Source organism: Somniosus microcephalus, chromosome 1, assembly GCF_052327205.1.
Source record: "Somniosus microcephalus isolate GS21.2 chromosome 1, FLI_Smic_1.0, whole genome shotgun sequence".
Taxonomy (NCBI): Eukaryota; Metazoa; Chordata; class Chondrichthyes; order Squaliformes; family Somniosidae; genus Somniosus; species Somniosus microcephalus.
Window position 1 is genome coordinate 382,519,965 of NC_140987.1, and position 25,726 is coordinate 382,545,690.

Below are 25,726 nucleotides of genomic sequence, written 5' to 3' on the forward strand. Positions count from 1 at the left end.
GCCAGTCTGAGAATGAACCGTTTATCCCAACTCTCTGCCTTCTGTTAGATAGCCAATCCTCTATCCATGCCAGAATATTACCCCCAATCCCGTGATTTTTTATCTTAAGCAATAATCTTTTGTGTGGCACCTTGTCAAATGCCTTTTGGAAGTCTAAATACACTACGCCCACTGGTTCCCCTTTATCCACCCTATATGTTACTTCCTCAAAGAACTCCAGCAAATTTTTCAAACATGACTTCCCCTTCATAAAACCATGCTGACTTTGTCCTATTAAATTATGATTATCCAAATGTCCTGTTACTGTCTCCTTAATAATGGACTCCAAAATTTTACCTACCACAGATGTTAGGCTAACCGGTCTATAGTTTCCAGCCTTCTGTCTACTGCCCTTTTTAAATAAGGGTGTTACATTAGCAGTTTTCCAGTCTGCCGGGACCATTGCCGAGTCCAGGGAGTTTTGGAAAATTATTACCAATGCATCCACAATCCCTACCGCCACTTCCCTCAAGACCCTAGGATGTAAGCCATCAGGTCCAGGTGATTTATCCGCCTTGAGTCCCATTATTTTACCGAGTACCACTTCCTTAGTGATTTTGATCGTGTTTAGCTCCTCCCCCCCTTTAGCCCCCTGTTTGTCCAGTGTTGGGATATTCTTAGTGTCTTCTACTGTAAAGACTGATGTAAAATATTCATTCAGTGTTTTTGCCATCTCCATATTTCCCACCATTAATTTCCCGGTCTCATCCTCTAAGGGACCAACATTTACTTTAGCCACCCTTTTTCTTTTTATATAACTATAAAAACTCTTACTATCTGTTTTTATATTTTTTGCTAATTTACTTTCATAATCTATCTTCCCTTTCTTAATCAATCTTTTTGTTATTTTTTGCTGTCTTTTAAAGTTTTCCCAATCCTCTATCCTCCCACTAGATTTGGCTACCTTATATGCCCTTGTTTTTAGTCGAATACTATCCTTAATTTCTTTACTTAGCCACGGATGGCTGTCTTTTCTTTTACACCCTTTTCTTCTCAGTGGAATATATATTTTTTGGAAGTTGTAAAATAACTCCTTAAATGTACACCATTGATCATGTATCGTCGTACCCTTTAATCTATTTTCCCAATCCACTCTACTCAATTCCGCTCTCATACCTTCATAGTCTCCTTTATGCAAGCTTAGCACGCTTGTTTGAGATCCAACCTTCTCACCCTCTAATTGAATATGGAATTCAACCATGTTATGGTCACTCATTCCAAGGGGATCCTTTACTAGGACATTTTTAATTAATCCTGTCTCGTTACACAGGACCAGATCTAAGGTTGCCTGCCCCCTGGTCAGTTCAGTTACATACTGCTCAAGAAACCCATCCCTAATACACTCAATGAACTCATCCTCAAGGCAGCCCTGCCCAATTTGATTTGTCCAATTAATATGATAGTTAAAATCCCCCATAATTATAGATGTTCCCTTATTACAAGCCTCAACTATTTCCTGATTGATACTCCGTCCAACAGAGTTGCCACAGTTCGGAGGCCTATAGACTACACCCACTAGTGTTTTTTTCCCCTTATTATTCCTTACCTCCACCCAAACTGTTTCATTGTCCTGATCTTTTGACCCAATATCATTTCTCTGTATTACAGTGATTCCTTCCTTTATTAACATAGCCACCCCACCTCCCCTTCCTTCCTGCCTGTCCTTCCTGATCGTTAATAACCTGGTATGTTTAATTCCCAGGTATTGTCACCCTGCAGCCATGTTTCTGTAATGGCCACAAGATCATACCCATATGTAGTTATTTGTGCCATTAACTCATCTATTTTGTTACGAATGCTACGTGCATTCAGATAGAGAACTTTCAAAGATGTTTTGTGACACTTATTTCCTGCTTTTGCCCTTTTTATTACTTTACCTTTTACTCCATACCTTCTGCCCCTTCCTGACACGCTCTGGTTTTTAATTTCCCCACTGCTACCTAAGTCTATGACCTTCTCTGTTGTCATTTTTATTATTTGCTCTCCAGGAAACTCCCCCCCACTAGTTAGTTTAAAGCCCTCTCTACAGCCCTAGTTATATGATCCGCCAGGACTCTAGTCCCAGCACTGGCCAAGTGAAGCCCGTTCCAACGGAACAGCTCCCTCCTGCCCCAGTACTGGTGCCAGTGTCCCCTATTTCATTTTCACTTATATTTTTCCACTCCTTTCCTTTTCCCCCCCCCCCCTTTCCTTTTGTTTCTCTCTCACACCTGGCAGCTATCTTTTGCCCTGCCAGTACACTTTACACCTAATCACAGCCTATTACCATCTCGTCTAGCTTCTAATCTCTTTTACTTCTTTTGGTTCTTTAATTCTTTTGTCCGATCGCAGCCCTGCCTTCGATCTAGTTCCTTTTCTCTCCAGTTTTGAAGAAGGGTCAAACCCGAAACGTCAACTCAAATTTCTCTCCACGGATGTTGCCTGACTTGCTGAGTTTTTCCAGCATTTTCTGTTGTTATCCCAGGAAGCAAAACCCATTTCTCCCACACCAGTCTTTGATATACTGAGCTGATGATATTTGCCCCAGTTAGAGCCATTAATGACTGAATGCAGTGATTTCTATAAAAATACCCTCAGTATCTTGCAAATGGCAGTAGTACAGTTCTGCGCCCAGTAAATACCATAAATATCTAGTACATACTTAAAATACACTGTAAAGCAAATAACTACTAAGTGCTACAACTCCTTAATAAATAGCCAGTGAATGCTGCAATACTCAATGAATGCCTAACCAGACATGTGTTAAAAACAGTAAAACCACTGATGTAGATGACTAATTACCATAAACATTCAATTAAAAACCTTGTCTTTTTATATTTCTTTTGTTTTGAATTCATGTTTTATCTCTTTTGCCTCTTTGCATCTTCTGATCTTTAGCCCCACAGCATTCCCCAGCCAAGAAGGAGGGCAGGTGACAGAGTTTACTGCAGTTGACTGTAGAGCAGCAGAGCTGAACACCATCCAATGACCAGCGTTAGTTCAAATGAAAAGTATTTTTTGCTTATAAAATTATCCATGTATCACAGTCATAAGAATACTACAAACACCTGGAATTTGAAGCTATCATAAGCTGACTTAAATGGAGCAAAGTCCTCACTAAAAGTTGAGGTTTACATCTCCATTCTTCCAACAATGCCAGACCAAATAAAAAGAGTATTGGACAAACAATATTAAAAATACAGGTAGAACGTCTCGAATCCAGCAACCTCGGGACTGAGGCCGAGCCGGTTTTCGGATTTTTCCGGACTTTGGAACGTGTTTCTGATGTCTGAAGTCCGGAAACGCCCGAGCTCAGGTTGCGATATTTCTGGACGTCGGACATTGGAAACACGTGCCGAGTCCGGAAATGCCTGGGCCCAGGTTGCGCTTTTGGTACGATAGCAAATGCTGGAAAAACTCAGGAGGCCAGGGCAGCATCCATGGAGAGAGAAACAGAGTTAATGTTTCAGGTCGAAGACCCTTCGTCAGAACTAGAAAAAAGCAGGAAAGGGAATCGATTTTAAAGCAAATTTAGGGCTGGGAAAAGGGGGAGGGGATGAAAGAACAAAAGGGAAGGTCAGTGATAGGATAGAAAACAGGAGAGATAAAGAGACATTAAGAGATATTGAAGGCAAGAGGAGGTGGTGATGGGACAGGTAAAGGAACAAAGGATGGCTCAAGATGAAGTGTGAATGGCGCTGGCAGAATGAAGGACAGCTGCCATGTGGGAGGGAAGAAAAAAGGCCAGACGAAAGGGTGGATTAAAAAAATTAATTAATTATATAATATAGGGGATAGGGGCCGAGGTTATGATCTGAAATTGTTGAACTCTATGTTGAGTCCAGAGGGCTGTAGAGTGCCTAATTACGCTGAGCTTCCATGGAACAATACTTTTGGTAAGCCTCCCTCAGGGCGTCCGGATTCTGGAACATTTTACGGATTCTGGACCCCTGCCACCAACCGTCCCGAAGTCCGGATTCCGGAACTCCGGATTTGGGACGCTCAACCTGTAATTGATTTTTTTTTTCTAATTGACCATGTTATCATTTTCTAAAGTGGTTGGTCTCCGCCTTGCAAAATTGAGGTGGGCAGTTTGTGAGACACTGCAGCTTTATCAATCATCCACTAGAAGGCACACCAAAATAGCCTTGATGTAAGGATTTACCATCACAGTGTTAACATCTGAAAGGATTCATGGTTATTAAATGTTATAAATATGACCTCTTGCAGGATAGAGAGGGAATAATTAGATGGACAGATGGTACTCTTCTGCAAGAAACACATTACTGTGTTCCCAACAATCCTGGGTGCCGTAATGTGCAGAAGTTTTTTTTAAATACCTATGGTTCACTTACGAAATTTGAACACGTAGAAAGCTACATTTAAATTCTCCATGAATTTCGAGCATTAAAAAACTTCCACAAATTATGGGAATTGCAAATAACGATAGAATCTATCAATTTAATTGTATGGTTTTAGGTGAATTTGGAGCCATTTCTACAGTCACATGTTGCAACACTGACTGCAGCAGATACATACGAGATTCCCTTGAATTGTATCTGCTCCGTATCGCATGTCAATGTGTTTGGTCTCTTTGGAGATGAGCCATAGGATGCTTGTTGGGAGAAGGGACAGTTAGCCCTGACCAAGTATTTGTTCACTTTATTAAAATGATTCTCAGCAGTTGCAATGAAAGCAGATGAATATATACCATTAGAATATCTGTTCCAGAGTTTGTTGGAACAATTGGATGAGTAGCGGACTTGAAGGAGAAAGAAAGACATGCATTTCTATAGCGCCTTTCACGACCACCGGATGTTTCAAAGCGCTTTACAGCCAATGAAGTACTTTGGAGTGTAGTCACTGTTGTAATGTAGGAAACGCGGCAGCCAATTTGCACACAGTAAGCTCCCACAAACAGCAATGTGATAATGACCAGATAATCTGTTTTTTGTTATGTGGATTAAGGGATAAATATTGGCCAGGACACCAGGGATAACTCTCCTGCTCTTCTTCAAAATAGTGCCTTGAGATCTTTTACGTCCACCTGAGAGAGCAGACGGGGCCTTGGTTTAACATCTCATCCGAAAGACGGCACCTCCGACAGTGCAGCACTCCCTCAGCACTGCACTGGAGTGTCAGCCTAGCTTTATGTGCTCAAGTCCCTGGAGTGGGACTTGAACCCACAAACTTCTGACTCAGAGGGCTAGATTTTCTCAATGGGGAGCTTTTGGAGGCGGGACTCCCACTTGTCGGGTTTTAGTCCCGCCTCCATCAACTTGTGGCCAACCCATGCTATTTTCCCTTGATTGACCTTGTTAAGCCCGCCCAGCGGGCTTAGCAGGCCAATTAAGGGAAAGACGGTTACTGGTGATGTCAGCGAGTGACGTTTCATCTATCAAGAGCTTTTGACAGATGAATTGTCATCGTTTGACAGCTCTGTGAAGCTGTCAAACACTGACAATCTGTCTTTTAAGTTGAGTCTTTACTCAAGACTCAATTAAAAAGCCTTCCTGAGCAGAAAGCAGAAGGCTGATGCATTTGAGAATGCAGCGGCCATTCTGCTTTCTCTGCCGGTGAGCTGAGGGACTCCCGAGACCTGAATGGATGAAGCCTGGAGGAAGAAGCAAAGGTAAGTAAAACTTTTAAAACAGTCAACACTCACCTCACACACTTACCTCTGCACACATGCACCCATCACTCACCTGCACACCGGACATCTCGGCCCCTCCGACCCCTGCAGACCCACGGCCCGCCTCGCTGACCCTGGCGAGGTTCAGAGCTGTCGGGAAGCCCACACTTTAGGTGGCAAAATAGGGATTATCCAAAAACTGCCTGTTAACTACCTGTTAACAGGCAGTTCATTGGCACTAATCCCCTTCCCGCCTCAAGGAGGCGGCTCCCAGCACGGGTCGGGTACCCGCCTCCTGGGAAGATGGCATGGAGGCGGGTTGGGGGCGGGATGGGTACCCGCCCCCAGATTCTGCCATTTTCCCGGCAGTCCCGCCTCCATACCCGCCTCCCCAGGGCTGGCAAGGTCGCCCCAGAGGCAAGAGTGCTACCCACTGAGCCACAGCTGACACTGGAGGAATGCTACAAGTGCAATCTATGGGTAAGTGCCTATATTTAGTTACCTTCTTTAATATATCCACCCTTATGATGCAAAATTGAGACTCACTTACCTGTTCTTGGAAGCTCCAGCTGTTTGACTGACTTCATAATCCCAGATCAGCTCTACAGCTGCAATGTAATAGTATTTAGACTGTGAATTGGACGATCGTAGCATGTGGCTTGGAGCCTCCTCTGGGCACCACTCACTGTTGGAGGAAGTTCTGAAATTGGTATCAGGCAGATCTCTGTAGTTGGATTCATCACCGACTCCACTGCTTGTTTCTTCTTCGTAGTCGTCATAGTCAAGAGACTCTTTCCTGGCCTGTTGGGAATTGATTCCAGTTTCTGTGGTTGCATTCTTGTCAAATGATGTCCGATTAGATATTATACCTTCAGCTTCCCTAAAGGTTGCAGCTGTATCATTATCCCATAATTTCATTCCCTTTGTTTCATTGCCAATTACCTGTTTAAACATAAACGCTTTGTGAGGCTGGGTCTTTGTGATAACACCATCCTCCAGCTTTTGGCTTGGATTCACTTTGTCTGTTGATACAATCTCTTCTTGCTTTAGAATCTGATTTGCATGGAGCAAATCTAGTTTTCCATCTGTTCCCGTAAAGGTCAGGTTAGATTCTGGGTGATCAAGTATCTCTCTCATTCTGTTTGTTTGAACAAGATCATCTGAGCTGTAATTTGTTTTCATTAACTCAACAATATCCTCATTCTTACTTTGTTTATTAACTCTGCTGTCCTTAGTGAATGAAGAGTTACTCTGCATCTTATCAGTTTCTATGGTGATTTGGTTCTTGCTGGCTTTAGCTTTATCATAGAAATCCTTTCTAATCATTTGACTCTGATTCAGTTCATTGGTGTCTTTGGACAAATGTTTACCAACTCCATGATTTTCTTTCTTTTCCTTACTGTATTGCTCACCTAAAGTGTGATGCTGCTTGTGTCTACAATGTGACCAGATAGGGTCTTTCTCCATCATATCTTCCCCATCATTGGTAATGTTCATTAGTTCCTCCAGTTCAAGTGCTTCATAGAGCTCTGTTAAATTCGTGTTATGCCTCTTGAATCCTCGTGGTGTGAAAATAAGTTGCTTTATTTCTTCTGGAAGTATGTTTCCATATGCCAAGTCATGATCATCCTCTCTCGAATCAATTTCCATAACAAAGTCTTCTAAGTAATCCGGATCATTGTCGCAGTTACGAACTCTGAACTTTGCCCTCATGCCCTGAATTTGGTAACGATAATTGAGGGGTTCCAGGAGCCACAAACCTAAGGTTGGGAGATTAATAACAAGGTGAGTAACCAAATAAAATTATCAAGCCAGAAAGAATCGATCTTTACCTAAAATTAAGTGCAACCTAACATAACCAGTTTCATTTAGTAATTCTTCAGTTTCTAAAGTGACGTAGCTGGGCTGTCAGTCCTCCCTCTACGAGTTTGTGCAACAGAACAGGAGTTATGCCAAACCAGCACATTTATGCCAGGAACACAAACTGTTGTAGCTGCATGCCAACATTGTGTATCAATCTAAAAACGCTATACGCATATTTACATAGCACCTTTAATGTAGAAACACCTCTCAAAGCCCTTCACAGAGACTAAATCAGACAAAGCTGAGCCAAAAATATTAGAAGGGGTCACCAAAAGTTTGGTCAAAGAGAGTAGTTTAAGGAGGGTCTTAAAGGAGAAGATGAGGTAGAAAGGTAGAGAGGTTTAGGGAGGTGAATACCAGTGCGTAGGGCCTAGGCAGAAAAAGACTTGCATTTATATAGTGCCTTTCATGACGTCAGGACATCCCAAAGTGCTTTACAGCAAATGAAGTACTTTTGAAGTGCAGTTACTGTTATAATGCAGGCAACGTGGCAGCCAATTTGCACACAGCAAGCTCCCACAAACAGCAATGTGATAATCTGTTTTAGTGATGGTTGATTGAGGGATAAATATTGGCCAGGACACCGAGAGATCAGATGGGGCCTCGGTTTAATGTCTCATCCAAAAGATGGCACCTCTGCTAGTGCAGCACTCCCTCAGTACTGCATTGGAGTGTTTGCCTAGATTTTGTGCTCAAGTCTCTGGAGTGGGACTTGAACCCACAACCTTCGGACTCAAAGGTGAGAGTGCTACCCACTGAGCCACGGCTGACACTTTCACATGAGGCTTCTCCTGTCTGGAACTTGCCTAAACACTGTTATTGGCTGAAGCTCTATTTAACTGCAGAGTTAACTATTACTTGCTCAACCAAGGTTATTGGAACATTCATTAGAACGTGGGAAAGTTGATTTGCATATTGATACTCCAATATAATTTCGGAAAATCATTCTGCAAACAATAGTGTTGATATAAAATTTCAAATCCTAAGAATATTTACTGTTAACTGATGTACAGAAATAAAATGACTGCCACCATTTTATATTCGTACAGGAAGTAATGATGTAGAACGAGTCCACAATGTAAAGCAACTTACTAATAAAAATATAATTTACAGCTGGGCTACAAATCATGGACCGGTCGTAACTCTAGCAGAAACCTGGCAGAACCCACTGGAAAACAGTGCCGACCCGGTTGTGCAAGTACTCCACCATTTGCTGGAGTTTGTGACATGACTTGTAAACGGCAAAACCACCAACCAATCCTGTCGGGGGAGGCGGGGGGCAAAGCCAGGGCAGGGCCTTCCTATACTAGGAGTTCCCACTTACTTGGCTCAGTCAGGATCTGACATGTCAGCCTCCAGATAGGCCCACTGGGTAATGTGGTCTGGATCCCAACCCACCCCAAAGAAAGTGGAGGGGGGGAGGGGGGGGCGATTAAAAAAAAAAGTGTCTTTTGGCTCCCTTAAGGGATCATGGGTGGGGTCGAATTCTCTGGCCACGTGGGTCATGTGGGTGCTGGAGATGCACCCACAGTGGTGCTTGTGCCTGTCTGCTCCGTGCAAATTAGATATTGTCCCACTGCCCCCATAAACTGGTGGAGTCAGCACTGGAGTGCACCAGAGGCCACCATCCCAGCATAACTGCCAGGATCACGTCTCGAGGATTTGTGGGGCCCATATGTCCCATTTCCCTGCAAGAAAAAGCAATACACTGCATTACTGACCAACATTATCCATGTCCATGCGGATTGTTTCACTGGAAAATGGGAAGAGAGTTAACACATCTTCATACACCCCGTCATACTTAAATGTTTGTCCATGGAAGTAGATTGAAAGAAAGTTGTCTTGGGCACCAAGTATTATATGCCAAAAAATCACTTCATTCATGCAGAAATTCAGCTTGGGGACATTTTCATATACAAACCCATTAATACCTGCAAAATAGTAGACACATATACAAATCAATACCTGAAGGATAACGGATGCATAAATATTATTAGTGCAGAATAGCATACACACAAATAAACATCAATACTCCAGGGGTGAGAAATTCGGTATTGCCCCGTTTGGGGTGCAATTATCGTCCGGACGCAAAGTTTAGCGCCTTGCGCTAGTTATCGTCTCCAACTGCAAACTTGGCTTCTATCGCCCCTGGAAGTGATTGGAGCGCTATATCAGGCGCTACATGCCTCTCTTAAGGTGCTAACACCGAGGTGCTACCTCAGAGCTGGCAAAGCTCATGTGATGTCAGTCAGCAATGGAACACAGACACACTGGCTCTGGCCAGTTCTTAAAGGGGAGGGTCAATCTTGCTCTCCATCCACACCCTGCTCATTGCAGCCTTGAATCTTGGCCTGGAGAGACCTGTACATCAATTCTGCTGGAAAGAACAATGGAGAGACCCAGGGAAAGAGCTCAGAGTGCAGCCCCCATAGTCTCTTCTAAATCGATGCAAGGAAGGTCAAATCAAAATGAACCTGCAAAGTGCTGCTCAGTCACCCAAAACTCCTACACACAGCACTGAATCTCTCCAGAAGTCTCTCTCTCTCTCTCAGAATGCGTGGTGCAAAAATGTCGCCGACAAAAAAAGGCAGGAAGCGGCTGCCTTTAAATAGCGCTCCCCCAGTCCCTTCCCGACTGCAAAATGTTCTCCTCAACCTGTCGTTGCTAGCGGCAGGCGGAATGGCAGGGGGCGCCACTCAATATCTGGTACGGGGTGCTACCCAGACGTTGCATGCTCAACTGACGTCACGATCTGCGGGCATAGGAGATCGTGGCGGTAGCGTTTAGTGCTGCCACAAAATGTCTGGTCAATTTCGCGAGCGGCGCAAACATGGCTGCGCCCGGACGCTAGTTGCTTTGTGCCCCGTTAGCGCCCTTTTAGGGCGCCAATGGGAGGCGCAAAGTAACCGAATATTTCCCCCCCAGGAGTGTATACACTAATTAATACTGCACGATAAAATGCACAGGCACACACCCTAAAGAGGGATAACATAGTAGGAGTACTAACAATACAAAGTGCTTCCTCTAATCGATATCATTTAATAAAAATTGGGAAAATAGTCTTCTACCTGGTGGAAGACCTCTTTATTACTCATCTCTCTCTCCCTCTTACCAGGAAGTAATTCCACTGACACCAGTTACAAGTGTGTGGCCCAGCAACTTCATATAGAAACCCATAAATCAGCATTGAGGACTGGCCTGGTGTTAATCAGGAGCAGTCTAAGCTGGGAACTGGAAAAAGTCAGTTGTAGTACCCTCAGATCATCCAAACTGCTGCTAACATCAAAGTCAAATGCAAACTTCAGATACACATCCCTATAAGGATATATAAAAGATCATTTGGGGTTAGATTGGAAGGCTCATGTAACTAAAATATCACTAATCACTCACTGTGCATTAGGTTGGAATCATAAAATTCAGGATCATTTGGGTTCACCCGTATTGGGTCTTCGCAGTATTTCTCAATATTTTCATTTATGTACCAGCTCTTATTCTCATCAAACAGGGAGAAGAAAAGGTATTTGGCTTTGTCAATCTTTACCTGTGAAGAAAATGGAAAAAAAAGTAACATTTAGGGTCAATTTTGTCACAGTGGAGGTATGTCACTTGCCATATCTTGTGAGTTGAAGGTTTAAAATTCTACTAGTACAGGGTGAGTGAGTCCTCTGCTTGTTCTGCATCTGAAAGATAGCTCTCTGAGGAGAATTGTATAGCTACTCCAGTGATTGACAAATCATTGCAGTCACTGTAAGGGTGTAATAAACATTTTGATTACATTGCATACCCTATTGACATATTTATTTTCTCAAATGTTTTTAAATCTTTGTCTCAATGGACAATCAAATGCCCTTCCTATTGGAAAAACATGTCACACTGAGTTGACTTTTATTGAAGAAACCTAGGTGAAGGACTAAGGCCCATGGTAGATACCACCAAAGTTAAGATGACTAGGAAAGAATACAAATAGTGTCTGGATTTTAAAAGTTGTAGATTGCAGGAAGAAGGGAAGACTGCAGGGGATAAGGAAGTGCTTGGTTTTGAGGTCTAAGGAAAGCGTGAGTTAGAATAGGTTTGGTGCAATAAGTCTTGATTTCAGCACCATGCGGGAGGAGAAAAGTATGTAAGTCGCTGTATTTGGAGCTTGGGAAGAACAAAAGGAAAGAGCAAGCTGCAGACTATGAATTAGATTTATTAAGAAATAAAATTTGCAGAAGCAAAATTATAAATAACAGCAGAAAGATAAAGCACCATGGTTTCCTCAACTTAGAAAATCTGCTTCAAAACAATAAAACATCTCAATTTCAACAAGGAATTTTCTGACAGGCTGAAATTGGACAAAATAATAAAAACAGCTTTCCAACCATCAAGCTTGTTCTTTCTACAGATCGGGTACAATCTACTGTATCATGGTTTTATATATAACTCATTTAACCTTTTGCGTAATTCTTCTGCCAAGTTTCTCGCTGCTGCTCAAAGTAACTGAAATGAAATTCCAGAATATCTAAAAATGAAAGAAAGACTTGCACTCACATAGCGCCTTTCATGACCACCGGACGTCCCAAAGCATTTTATAGCCAATGAAGTACTTTTGAAGTGTAGTCACTGTTGTCATGTAGGAAACGCAGCAGCCAATTTGCACACACAAGCTCCCACAAACAGCAATGCGATAATGACTAGATAATCTGTTTTTTTTAGTAATGTTGGTTGAGGGATAAATATTGGCTAGGACACCGGGGATAACTCCGCTGCTCTTGTTCGAAATAGTGCCATGGGATCTTTTACGCCCACTTGAGCGAGCAGACAGGGGCTCGGTTTAACATCTCATCTGAAAGATGGCACCTCTGACAGTGCGGTACTCTCTCAGCACTGCATTGGAGTGTCAGGCTAGATCTTTGTGCTCAAGTCTCTGGAGTAGGACGTGAACCCACATCCTTCTGACTCAGAGGCAATAGTGCTACCCACTGAACCACAGCTGACACACTATTCAACCTAATATTCTATGTTATAAATCCTCGCCTTCCTTGGCATGTATTTTGCCACTCCATGATGCAGCCTGTTAATCCACCACTAGACCTGCCAGAAATATATTAGTGTAAAAACTGTGGGGTTGCATTTCTGCATTTCTCTGGGGTTTCCAAATCAGATTTATGTGCAGGACTGCAATCTCTGATGGTAGTTGGCTCTCTATTTTTCTCTCTTCCCTCAAATTTTCTCCTTTTCGGAAGGCATAATCGCCTTGCTGAGGTAACGTTCCATGGGTGCTAGGTGCCTTCTGATGCCTCGTCAGAAGTGCTCATTATTCATCCAAGGGCCTTGACAGTTAGTACTGGGTGGCTATTTGTTAATGAAGAGCACAACAACCAATCTTAATCCTGTCTTCACCCAACCTCCACAAGTGTACAATTCCAGCAGTGATCACTGGATAATGATGAGGAGCAGGATCCCTGACTAATTTTGCCCTGGGGGTGTTGTAGCCAACTGTATTTCCCTTCCCACTGCCCCAGGTAATACCTACTAACTCGGGAATTGAACCTGGGATCTTCCTGGTCTGTACAGCTCAGCTATTCACTGGATACACTGGTGACTCTTAGTATTTTGTTCAATGCTGGGCACAAATGTTCAGTTTTTCTGCCTTTTGGGAGTAGGTTGTATGAAGATCCGATGCCTCAGCTGTTCAGAGGATCAGCATGCAACCTTCCTTGAGACTAACATAACGGCCCGTATTTTCCGATCGGAGGCTTCCTGCGTGCGGAGGCCTCCGATGTGTTAAAAATCTACGAACATGCCCGAGGGCTCCCGAGGTGTGTACACTTCCGCTCCTGGGCCTCTCCAAACTCGAAATGCGCAGGGCCCACGTATCCCAGGGTGCATGCAGTTCGCAAGCGTCCCTGGGATCACGTGGGCCAGGCAAGCCATTAGCAGAAGGGAATCTCCCTTCACACTTTTGATAGATAGACCTGTCATATATGTGAATGGAGATCACACCAAAACACTGTAAAATATTAAATTAATTTTTTTTTTAAATCACATTTTTGAAAAAAATAATTAAAGTTTTTTGCGGGGCTAAAAATGAACTTACCTTTTTAAAAAGTATTTTAAAATTATAAATGAGTGAAAATGTTTTTATTTTTAAAACTTTTTTTCAACTCTTATGCTGGAAAAAGCAGGCCTTACGCCTGCTTTTACCAGGCGTAAGATTTCTAAGGGTTTTCTGCGGGCGGAGGTTCTCCAGAAAGCGGAACTATCCGCCCGCAGAGGCCCTTCTCTAGGGCAGGCGTCCGATCTGTCAAGAGCATTCTTGACAGATTGGAAATACCGGATTTCAGCGCATGTACACAGCCTGTACACACCCGTAGGCATCGGAATATATGGGCCATCTTTGGTCAGGCGTTAGGGCATGTGGCCAACACTTACTTCTTGACTGTGTTCTACCATTCTGTAAACTGTAGGTTAGTACACCTACACACTTACTTGATATAGGTTGAACACCAATGCAAATATATGTGAAATGAGTCCAACAAGCCCGTTTCATAGTATCAGTGCTGCAAACAGCTTCTCTCCACCATTTCCCCCTAGTTATTGAAACTACAACTTGGATAACATTGCCAAATACCAAACAAAACTGCAGATAGCACGTGCTGAATAATCTCGAATTATTAACACTGGGCTTCTCCTCACCAGTCTTGCGTTGGTGTCCAGCATGTTTTTCGCACAGATCAGCAGAGGCCCAATGAGCCCCGAGGCTATATCGCGATCCATGTTCACATTGCTGAAATAAAATCGAGTCAGGCAACCCAGGTCGGAGTTGGTGGGTCCATCACTTCTGGTCACGCTCCAGAAGTAAGTGACTGTTTTATTGGGCTGAACGGTGTGGTTTCTTATATTGTGACCTGGAGAGAGAATCCAGCCAGAGTTAATACGGCACCCAGAATTGGGCCCAATAATTGGAGGGCACCTAAAAATGTCCAACATTGTTCATACCAGGTGTGAATCTAACTGCCATAACTATTAATTCCATTAAGATGCTTTCCACAAACTTATTATTCAATAGTCTGTCTTCTATTCAGAGAAACATTCCACTGAGGACATTGTCCAGCAGAGCACATAAGTGAGACATTTTGATGAACATGAGGGGTGGGTGCTCTGCGAGATGGAGCAGTTCTGTTCGCCGTTACATATTAGTGTAGTTGAAATGTATATGGACTGTTTGGGAGTAACATTTTTATTCTTAATGCAGTTCCAATCTGGATTATGACACATTTTTAAAACAAAAATGAGGAAAACTCACCGGGAGCTGCATTTAAAATCAACATGACAACCTATCCATTTAATTTATGACAAAATTAATTTAAATCCTGATATTCACCAGAACTGCTTATTTAATGAAACAAATGGGGAAAATCCAAGGAGAGCCATCCCATTTCCTTCTCACATAATTCCTAGCACTTAAATAAAAAAAGAAAGGCTTGCATGTATATTATATGTTATCACATGTCTCAAACATCTCAAAGCTTTCATATACAATGAATTACTTTGAAGTGCTGTGACTGCTGTTATGTAGGCAAATGTAGCAGCCATTTTATACACAAGATTTCACCAACAGTAATGAATGAATGTATGACCAGTTATATTGTTTTTGCTGGTGTTGATGGGGATATGAAAGCCAGAACTAATCACAAAGCAACACTGGTTTAGGGTGACGAGCAGATCATGTCCATACCTTTTTGGCCACTTATGGTGCAGTGCAAAGGAGACCAAGGCAGGGGGAAAAATTATATAACTAAAGGTACCATTAATGGAGAGAGTATAGCCCACATAATTGTGAAAAATACATTACTTACATACTTGCAAAGAACACAATTTATGTGTGTGTAAAATCCTGTCCACTGTTTGGTAGCACAATCCTTATTTGTTAATCTTTGATTTGCAAATAATAACTGGATTAATCTGCATTTCACAAATATCATGTCTCAATGTATGTGAACGATATTAAAGGAAGTGAGTAGGCACTTTCACCAATAAGTATTTAGGTGCGTTCTTCTCTGGCCTTAAATAATTTTTCTTAGTTTATGGTGCTCTTCTGTGTCACACTGTGCCACTAGCCTAAGGTAGAGGGAAGGACAAAAGTGATTTGCTCTTCAAAGCATCCACTCTGCAGGACAGAGGTTACTCTTTGCTGGACATGTGATTCTGTGGAAAATCTCTATAAATGAAGAACAGGACCTGTCACTGAGTAACTCCATCTCCACTGTGTATAACTATATAAGGTGCATAATGTAACATAGTCTTCATAAGCAAATTAACACTGGTAGAGCAGACCAAATTTAAGTAATAGGGTAGGAAGGATGTTTTGATGTCTAGTTGACTCCAGTGGTTGCCCACCAGTCCCCAGACAACAGTGCATGCATTTGTTTAAAACCCTCATAATTCCCACCCTACTTGTGTCTTTTGTGTTTGTATTTGCAGATTTCCAGTAAGCTGTAATGTAGCATGTTTCTATGTTTAACAACATTGGAGCAATTTTTTCTACAACTCTTAAAGATACACAGAAAAAAAGTTTCTTACAGATCAGAGAGGACCTCTATAGGTCCTAAGTATAGATCCAGCACAGTACTTCCCCAATAAGGGCTGCTTTGACTTTGTCACTCTATCACTGTTATTTCTTACCTCCAGCTGAATCCACCTTTATTTCTGTCAATCCATGTGGATTAATATTGTATGGTCTGCTAGCGAGATTCTTAAAGATGATCTGCATCATACAGAAAAGAACCACGTTTATAGATGCAGAAGTGCAAAAACTGTCAATAATATCGCAATAAAATGGATGTCAATGGGAAATGTGAGATGGGGTTCTGACAATACTTCACCACAGCATGGAGCTAGAGGCTGGAGGCTGATGAAGGTTAGGGTAAGGTAACAGCATTAAGGCTTCAAACCCCAACTAATGTTTTAGTTGGGACATGTGTTCAATTCTTCTTGCCAATGTGCAGTTTGGTGGGGAAGATGCTGAGATCAGACAACTGTGGACAGTCCCAGTGTTGATGGACTCTCCAGCTTGGAGTTAACATGTCTGAGGGGTCTTGTTATTATTAAAGAGAGGGTTATGGGGTACACAAGCTGTATCAGGGTGTGATATAGCAAAGGGCATGGTACATCAGAAAATGTTACAGTAAAGGGTATGAATATACAGTGTATTCTGGAGTTTTGCTGTGAGGAACATGGGGCATGGGATGCATCAAGGTAAGTTACAAAGAGGTGCATGGTATTGGCACCCACAATCCTCCACACAGAGCTCCCAGTCTCAAACATGTTGTTACTGGAGGCACTTTTTGGATATGGTGTGCATTGGGCGGATGGTGGACAGGGCATCCACTCAGCCAACGCTAATCGCGCTCCTTATAGGCAGCTTGCCAATTGGGAGGATGGGAAATCCGACAGGTAGCTGCCACTTAAAGTCAGCCTGCAGCTCTTTAAAGGGAGGCGCACTTTTCAAGGGTGAACTATAGAGAGAACATGTTACTGAGGCAGCATGGCACCGTCTAGGGTCTCCAAATTCTCTGATTCAGCCGTCAAGGTGTTTGTGAAGCGTGAGAATCAAGAAGGATGTCCTCTTTCCCTGCAGTGGATGACGGTGCCCTGTTAAATTAGCCAGCATCAGTGGAAAGGGGTGGCTGATCAGGTCAATGCCAGCAGTACTGTTCCAAGGATCTGGCTGCAGTGCAGGAAGAAATTGAATGATCTGACCAGATTGCCAAGATAGGACTTCCCTTCACATCTCTCTTACTCTCTCAATAGCCCTGCAACAACCTACTTTATCCCCAGTCTTAGCAATCCATCCCTCTCCCACTTCCCATGCCTCTCCTCCAATCACAACAGGATACTTCACGACACCTCCTTCTGCTTGCACTCACCCACGCAACATCTGTTGTTGCCCTCACAACTACTTCTCCCTCCCTTTGACCACACTTGCTGCTTCTTCCTCTCAGCATGCACACTATGCTAAGCTGCCTCACACATTTTCAAAACCCTTCAACAGGGCACACACTAATCCACTGCTCCTCTTCTTGGCCTTTATCCAAGCTGGCCCACTATCAAAGGGAGACTTCAGGAACAGGAGCGGGTCCCACTACAGTGCAACTTCTGATACCAATCGAGCATGCAGCCATGAACATCATTGCCAGAGAGAGGACACACAGCGTCGGAGATGGCGAGGCTAAAGGCCGCAGACAGCAGAGTGTTTGGGCATATTTCCTTCCTTTTCTCTTTCCACTTAACTCTCATACATACAGCAGGGCAATGTGGTGCTGCATTGTGCTGCCACTCATCTGCTACCACTTACACTTACAACTACAGGCTACACCCTGTCTCTCTGACCTTTGTCTAGGCCCTTCAGAAGACTTGGGCCCTGCAGCCACAGTCACTGGGGGGACTTACTCCTACCCTCCCAAGCACCAGCAGAGGAATCTGCACCCCACAAAGAATAGATAGTGAGTTAGAGGGGCCTGTATTGGGTGATTCAGTGAACAGATGAGCTGAAGCAGGTGCAGATGGAAAGGAAACAGTTCACTGGAGGCCAAGCTCGCATCCTACAACTGCTGAAGAGGACAGTCTTTAGGTGTCTTTAAAATAAAAAATTATTTCCATGCACCAACAATTTCTGTCAGCCAGAGAGCTTCCAAAACAGGTTGAACATTGTGGAGGAGTCTACAACCAACCTCTCTGGTGCACGGCATTGACGGAGTCAACCATGCAGTATGTGGTCACATCAATGAATGCTGCAGCTAGGCCCTCCTTACAGGAGCCTGTGACTCCAGTTGTAGAATCTCTCAGCGATGCTCATACTGAAGCCAGGTAGGCTCTGGGTTCTACCATCTCCTCGACCTTGGACAGGCTCAGAGACCAAATGGATTGGGACTTCAGTTGGATCACAGATGTCCTGCAGTCTGCTCTCTCACAGATCAGTAGGAGTGTTGATAGCAGCGGCTGTCATGCAATGAGAATGCAACATGTTGCCCTCTCTCAGGATGACAACACATCTGCATCACCACCCCTAACCAATGCCTGCACTGGAGCTAGAAGGCCAGCTGGCACGGCAGTTGCTGAGTGGCTGCAGTCGGGCCGGCCCACTCAGGCACCAGAAACTGGAGGTCACCAACCACGAGCATCTCAAGAGTTTTCGATTGAGTCACAGCAGCCTTCCACCACCACCCGCCCCCCCTTCCCCCCATGCTGAAGCCACAGGAACAGCACCTTGAAGGAGCACTAGAGTAGGTAAGAGAGCACTTAAGACAAGCACCACGGGCTCACACCTGGATGATAATTAGTGTAGGCATTTGTGTAAGCCAGTAAAATGATAAACCTTTTTGAAATCTTAGTGCAGAGTATTTCTGTAGAAGCTGGTGACTCTGCACTGTTAGTTGACATGAATAGCTATGTTGGTCTTTGGGCAGATGCTATTTATTCGAGGGTGGAAGGGCTGGGACTGATGTTGAACATGACTGTTTGTTAGTACAGGGGAGCAGCGATTAATCAGCTGAAGCGTTCTCTAATCAGCTGCTGCTGAAGAGCTCTGTCTACTCCTGAGGAATAATGAGATGCCACCTTTGACAATAGCATTACATTTTTCGGCCTGTGAATAATGGCCACCTGGTCTGATAAATTAATTGACACTTTGGACCATTTTTGCCAAAACAAACTTACACCTTGAAGAAAATCTAGCAGATAAACTGACTCAAACTGAAGGCTTTTTGTTGAAAAGAATACGGCTTTGGGGATTAACCTGGCATAGACCTATTGGGCCCAATGGCCTGTTTCTATGTGGTAGAGTCTATGTAATTCTATGTAACCCCTTAAAAGCAGTTTCTAGCTACACAAAGTACAAATAAAAAATTAATATAGATAAAAAATATACTGTTGTCGCAGTCTCAGTTGATATGTGTCCAGATAGAGTGCTCCATGGCATTGCAATTCCACGACAATTACAAACCACCCAAGTATATTGGAACATTTTACCTTAAAGCGATCTCCAACCTCTCCACGTAGAACCGGGCCCAGAATCCCCTTTGACGACCCTGATTCTGGTTTGTGTTTTACAACTGTGAAGGTGCTGTCAGTATACTCCACATAAACAGCCTTTTTATACTCCTTCCCAATCCGTATTGGCCCCTTTTCCAGATACTTTCCTCTTAAATCTCTGAAGGGAAAAAATAAAATAAAATGGAAATATATAGAAGTAAATTTCAGCAGCAAGTTGTTCCTTTTATCATAGACCCTGTTCTTTAGCTGTTTCTTATTTTTAATTTCTTTTGTTTTATGGTTTGTCCGTGGTATCCTTTATTCCATGGCTGAGACCAGATGAGGGTGCCCTATTCCTATACTCTGCCAAAGCTGCTCGGTGCCAAACTGCTGAGACATAGACAAAAGTAACCTGCGAGGATGAGGATTTGCTTATTGATCTTACCTCCCTCCATATAGGGCAATGATTTTTCTTTCTCCATATCATTCGCTTTCCATGGTAGTTGCCGAGACTTTATTATTATAATAATTATATTAATTAATATAAGAATTATTATAGGTCATTATTGTGATTACGCTGATATACTAATTCAATATGCCAATAGACAACCTCAGCCGTTTCTCATTTCCTCACTGTGGGGATGACTGCTCTGCACCTCCCCAATGAGCACTGATGCTCCAGACCCTGAAATTGGACAACCTCTACAAGTCTGAACTACTGGACACTGACCTACTCTTGGAGACCTACATTTGCGACTCTTCTGACGCCCTTTGCCACTTTAACAGTTTTCAGTTTCCTGGATGATAATTAGTGTAGGCATTTGTGTAAGCCAGTAAAATGATAAACCTTTTTGAAATTTTAGTGCAGAGTATTTCTGTAGAAGCTGGTGACTCTGCACTGTTAGTTGACATGAATAGCTATGTTGGTCTTTGGGCAGATGCTATTTATTCGAGGGTGGAAGGGCTGGGACAGATGTTGGACATGACTGTTTGTTAGCACAGGGGAGCAGCATCCTCCACTTCTTCCTTGAACAGAGGCCCAACCAATCCCCATCCACCACCACCCTCCTCCGCCTGGCTGAACTTGTTCTCACATTGAACAACTTCTCCTTTGACTCCACTCACTTCCTCCAAATTAAAGGTGTTGCTATGGGAACCCGCATGGGCCCTAGCTATGCCTGCCTTTTTGTGGGATATTGTTACAGTCCGACTCAGGTCCCATCCCTCACCTCTTTTTCCGGTACATTGATGACTGTATCGGTGCCGTTTCCTGCTCTCGCCATAAACTAGAAAATTCCATTCACTTTGCTTCCAAATTCCACCCTTCCCTCACCTTCACATGGTCCATCTGCGACTCTTCTCTTCCCTTCCTCGACTTCTATGTCTCCATTTCTGGGGATAGGCTATTGATGAACATCCACTATAAGCCCACTGACTCCCACAGCTACCTGGACTACACTTCCTCCCACCCCGCTTCCTGTAAGGAGTCTATTCCATTCTCCCAGTTTCTCCGCCTCCGCCGCATCTGTTCTGACGATGCCACCTTCCATACTAGTGCTTCCGACATGTCTTCCTTTTTCCTCAACCGAGGATTCCCCTCTACTGTGGTTGACAGGGCCCTCAACTGTGTCCGTTCCATTTCCTGCACTTCTGCTCCAATGAAGCTCAACGTAAGCTCGAGGAACAGCATCTCATCTTTCGATTAGGCACTTTACAGCCTTCTGGACTCAACATTAAGTTCAACAATTTCAGACTATAACCCCTGCCCCTATTTTTTCAGGCGGCAGCTGTTGATGATTTGCCATCCCTATTTGCAACATTTAACCACTCCTGCCATCCACCCTATCACAGACCCTCCCTTTTGTTCTTTCCTCGCCCCCCCTTTCCCTGCCCCTGCACCTGGTTAAAACCTGTTACATCTCTAACTTTTTCCAGTTCTGACGAAGGGTCACAGACCTGAAATGTTAACTCTGTTTCTCTCTCCACGGATGCTGCCTGACCTGCTGAGTGTTTCCAACATTTTCCGTTGTTATACCCTTGGAGACTCCCTACTGGAGACTTCTTGCAGAAGAAACCACTACTGGAGATATTGTTGTAAGAGATGCATCTATTGGATTCAGCTCTACTAGGGATACTCCTATAGAAAATGTCACCTCAGCAGGCACCCCTAGACACACCAATGAGAGTATGAAAACAAAAGGACTGTACCTGCTCACATAGTCTGGAAGGGTTGGAGCATAATCCCAATTACACTCCTCAGCGGCAATATAATAAATCCATTCCATTGACCTACTTTTGGTAACTGTTGTCCGTGGCATGTATTTAATTTGTATCTTATAGTCCTGCTCATCCTCTTCCTCATCCTCATCCTCATATTCATCATTACCATCATCGTAATCCTCCTTCTCCATTTCCAGTTTCCAAACGGAAGTGTTGTCTTCCTCACAGATTCCCTCTATATTAAAGTAGGCCTTCATCCCAGCTGTTGCAAGAGAGGAGCAGCAAAAAGGAACTTGAGAAATCTTCATGCATCTCTTGTTTGGCAAACAAAAAAAATCTCTTTAACCAAACATCCCTATTAAGCAAACTCCCTATTTAGCACAGGCTGATACAAGACATTGCCCCATTAAGCACTTTTAGGTCATGGGTTAGAGACAAAGTAAAGAACCTTCTACTCTGTCCAATATGCCATAACCTTAGCCCCAGAAGAGCATCAGTATGACATTTCCATTAATCTATCTTTATGATGTCTGAGTGAAAGTACCCATATGTGCCTTATTGTGGGCGGTTATGGACTTCTTTGTGAGATTGCCTCAAACTCATTTCATGTAGGATCTGGCCCTGAGTATAGACTTTCATTTATTTATTCTGGGTGGCATTCAAACTCAAGTTCCAAAGCTGAAGGAACAATGTACTGTTGCACAATCAAGCCCCATTTTTAAGAGAATTTTAAACTTGACAATTCCTTACAAGTGTGATCTTTTAAAAGAGGTTCTGAGGGTGAGGCCCCTTCTGTTTAAGTAGCAGGTATTTCACATATTAGCACTGTCATCACAGCACCATCTTGCTGCCACTCTTACCTTGTTGATGGTTTGGACTTTGACAGCTAAGTAACCATTTGCTTTCATAACTTGGGATCATCTCTGCTGTCGCAAACGCAGTCGGAGCCAGTTCAACTGAGACAACCCTGTGGTCGCGCAGTAGGAGCCCATATCCACCAAAGTAAATGGAGTACAGCTCTGGGGTGGAGCCCATGGCTATTAAATGCCAGCTGACATCTTTGTTTTTGCAAATATTCAGATCTGAAAACAGTAATGGCAGAGTAATAAATGTATTTTGAAGGCACGGTTATAATGGAGTCAAGACTTACTCATTATAATTGTTAAAGAAGATTGGAACTCCTTTTCCACCCACATTGAAGGTTTGAGGTTTGAGCCAGATCCATATCACATAAGCCAAAATGCACCGAACAGGAGACTGAACTTCAAACTTTTCCATCACCTATTTCTAACCACGAAACCAAACAGTATCTGCACCACAATACTAAAAGTTCCCTATCTTTGCTAATTAATGATCCCTATCTTATTCTAAATTGTTTCTGAAACTCTAGACAATGACATAAATATTTCCCTCTCCTCCCTTCCTGGGATGATGTCACCTAACAGTGGTCCTATTTCCCCATTTTGTTTCTGGCAGAATTACTTTAGTGACCTCATTAAATCACTAATGTAATCTTAGGGTAAAAGTCAGCTGAATTTGAGTTCCTTATTTTTGTAGAAAATGAATCTCACAACTTTAATCCAAGAAGCTAGGAGTTATTAGCTCATGGCATGGACTAATTAAACCATCAAAGTCTAGAGAGTTTTGAATGTCTATCTGACACTTGCCCTCTGCCACTTTCCCCGACCCCCACCTCCTTTTCAAGACTATATAGATTAGGAATGCCCAAGTTTTATATCTTTGTGGGCTGCTTAGGTGTGTACAATGGAGCCTCATGGACCACATATATATAAAGGATAAATCCATGTTCCCAATAATTTGCATATATGCCAAGTTTCTGATACTAACATTTAGAATGAGGCACCAGCACTAAGAACAGTTCTTTCCAAAACTGCAGCTTCATGAAATTCAAGCAGAGCAAATCAGTGAATAAGAAATTTAAACACAAATAGAACATAAGAACAGGAGTAAGCCATTCAGCCCCTTGGGCCTGTTCCACCATTCAATTAGATCATGGCTGATCTGTACCTCAACTCCCTTTACCCGCCTTTGATCCATATCCCTTGATACCCTTACCTAACAAAAACCTTTCCATCTCAGTATTGAAAATTTCAATTGTCCCTGCATCCACAGATTCATAGGGCGAGAATTTCAGATTTCCACTACCCTTTGAGTGAAAAGGTGTTTCCTGATTTCACTCCCGAATTGGCTAACTCTAATTTTAAGATTGTGCTCCCTTGATCTAGATTCCCCCACCAGAAATAGTTTCTCCTTTTACACTTTTAAACACCTCAATTAGATCACCCATCAGCCTTCAAAACTGAAGGGAATACAAGCCAAGTTTATACAACCGATCCTCATAATTTAACCCTCTAAACCCCAGTCTCATTCTGGAGAATGTGCAATGTACCCCCTCCAAGGACAATGGGGGAAAAATTTGTTCGCGCCCCCTTTGGGGCGCTAACTTCACCTGGGCGCTAGTTGCTTTATGCCCCGTTAGCGCCCCCTTAGAGCGCTAACAGGAGGCGCAAAGCAACTGAATTTTGTCCCCAATATATGCACCCTGAAGTGCGGTGCCCAAAACTGAATGCAGTACTCCAGATGGGGTCTGACCAAAGCTGTCAAATCACTTCCTCACTTTTCTTTTCCAACACCCTTGAGATAAAGGCCAACATCCCATTAGCCTTTTTGATTACTTCTTGTGTTTGATTGTAATTTCATACATTAATAAAAATCTGCCATCCTGGGAAGCTAAGCACATCGATCTAAGGAATGTGTTCGTACCTACCTGGTAAGGAGACATTGATATAGCCATTGATTGAGTACATCTGCCCTTTGGTCTTCCGAGGGCCGGGAATCCTGTATCTGATCCTGTCTGTTTCAAGGTACATGCTTTTACTTTCATCAATGATCGAGAACAAAAGCACAAACTCTTGTCGATTGATCTGCTTTCCAAGTTCAGTTAGAGTTCCTGAAGAGATAATGTTTATAATTTGGAAATTATTTTGTTTTCAATATAGAAAACAATATTATATTTTAATTGAAAAGGCAGAACAACTTAAAGAAAACAAAAATTTTAAATAAGCTGTGTATATTAACTTATAAAATAGTTTAAAGTGGCAACTAACTGTACCTAAGTATCTTCAGCTAATCAATAACAGCAGACTATGCAGCCAGTAATAATTTTAGTAATGTGACTCAATAAAGTGGAGGAGTTAAAGGATATCCCTGTCACACTCCATATCATTCAGGACTAACAGAGTTTGAGAATGGGGAGAGCTGATCTTTGCTACAACAATTTCACCTAGTAACATCACAGAATGGAGAGTACTGGTCTGCGGTGTAATACATCACTCAGAATAGACACAACAGTAAAACAGTTTAGAAAGTGAATATTATTCCTGCACCTTATTCACACTCACCTTGTTTGCACACGAGCATTGCTCCAATTAACCCTGAGTTGAAATCCCTCACAGGGTCCACATGTGAAGAGTAGGCATAGGTGAGACAATTGGAATCACCATTCATTGGGCCAAGATTCTCAGTTATTTCCCAGACATATATGTATTCACCTTTGGGTGCCACAATGTCATCTTTCTTCTCAGAACTGGATGTGTGGTCATTATACGAAGCTCCTGAGTACAGAATGTTCTTTATTAGTAACAACTCGCATAAAGGTGTAAGGGAAGTGAAGAGCAAAGGAATTGTAACGATCACTTTGTTGAGGTTTAGCAAAATGTCCAAACTATTACACTGTCAAATATCAGATTATATTTAAAATATTTGGGTAATTACCATGCACAATGGGTTGTGAAATATTTATAAATATTAAAGATTGTGAGCTAAATTAAACTTTTTATCATAGTGATCTGAATTGGTGTTTATGAATTAATCTTCATTTCACTCAATTTGGTTTCAGTCTTGCTGTGAAGAGACAGTGCCATGTTTCCCATCACCGTAGCAATTAATAAACTTGTT

The 25,726-nt window shown here is 42.8% G+C and overlaps 1 protein-coding gene across 1 annotated transcript in view; it reads right to left on the reverse strand.

Annotated features, from left to right (window-relative positions):
• Nucleotides 1–25,726, reverse strand: part of f8 (coagulation factor VIII, procoagulant component) — a 76,379-nt gene that overhangs the window by 38,380 nt on the left and 12,273 nt on the right. Inside the window, exons 4-13 of the mRNA XM_085996457.1 lie at nt 25,171–25,383; nt 24,537–24,719; nt 22,609–22,830; nt 21,737–22,010; nt 19,526–19,706; nt 16,181–16,262; nt 14,192–14,403; nt 10,904–11,054; nt 9,235–9,444; nt 6,201–7,410 (exon numbers count right to left, since the gene is read on the reverse strand). Of these exons, the coding sequence (XP_085852583.1) occupies nt 6,201–7,410; nt 9,235–9,444; nt 10,904–11,054; nt 14,192–14,403; nt 16,181–16,262; nt 19,526–19,706; nt 21,737–22,010; nt 22,609–22,830; nt 24,537–24,719; nt 25,171–25,383 (2,938 nt within the window). The remainder of the gene's footprint in view (nt 1–6,200; nt 7,411–9,234; nt 9,445–10,903; nt 11,055–14,191; nt 14,404–16,180; nt 16,263–19,525; nt 19,707–21,736; nt 22,011–22,608; nt 22,831–24,536; nt 24,720–25,170; nt 25,384–25,726) is intronic.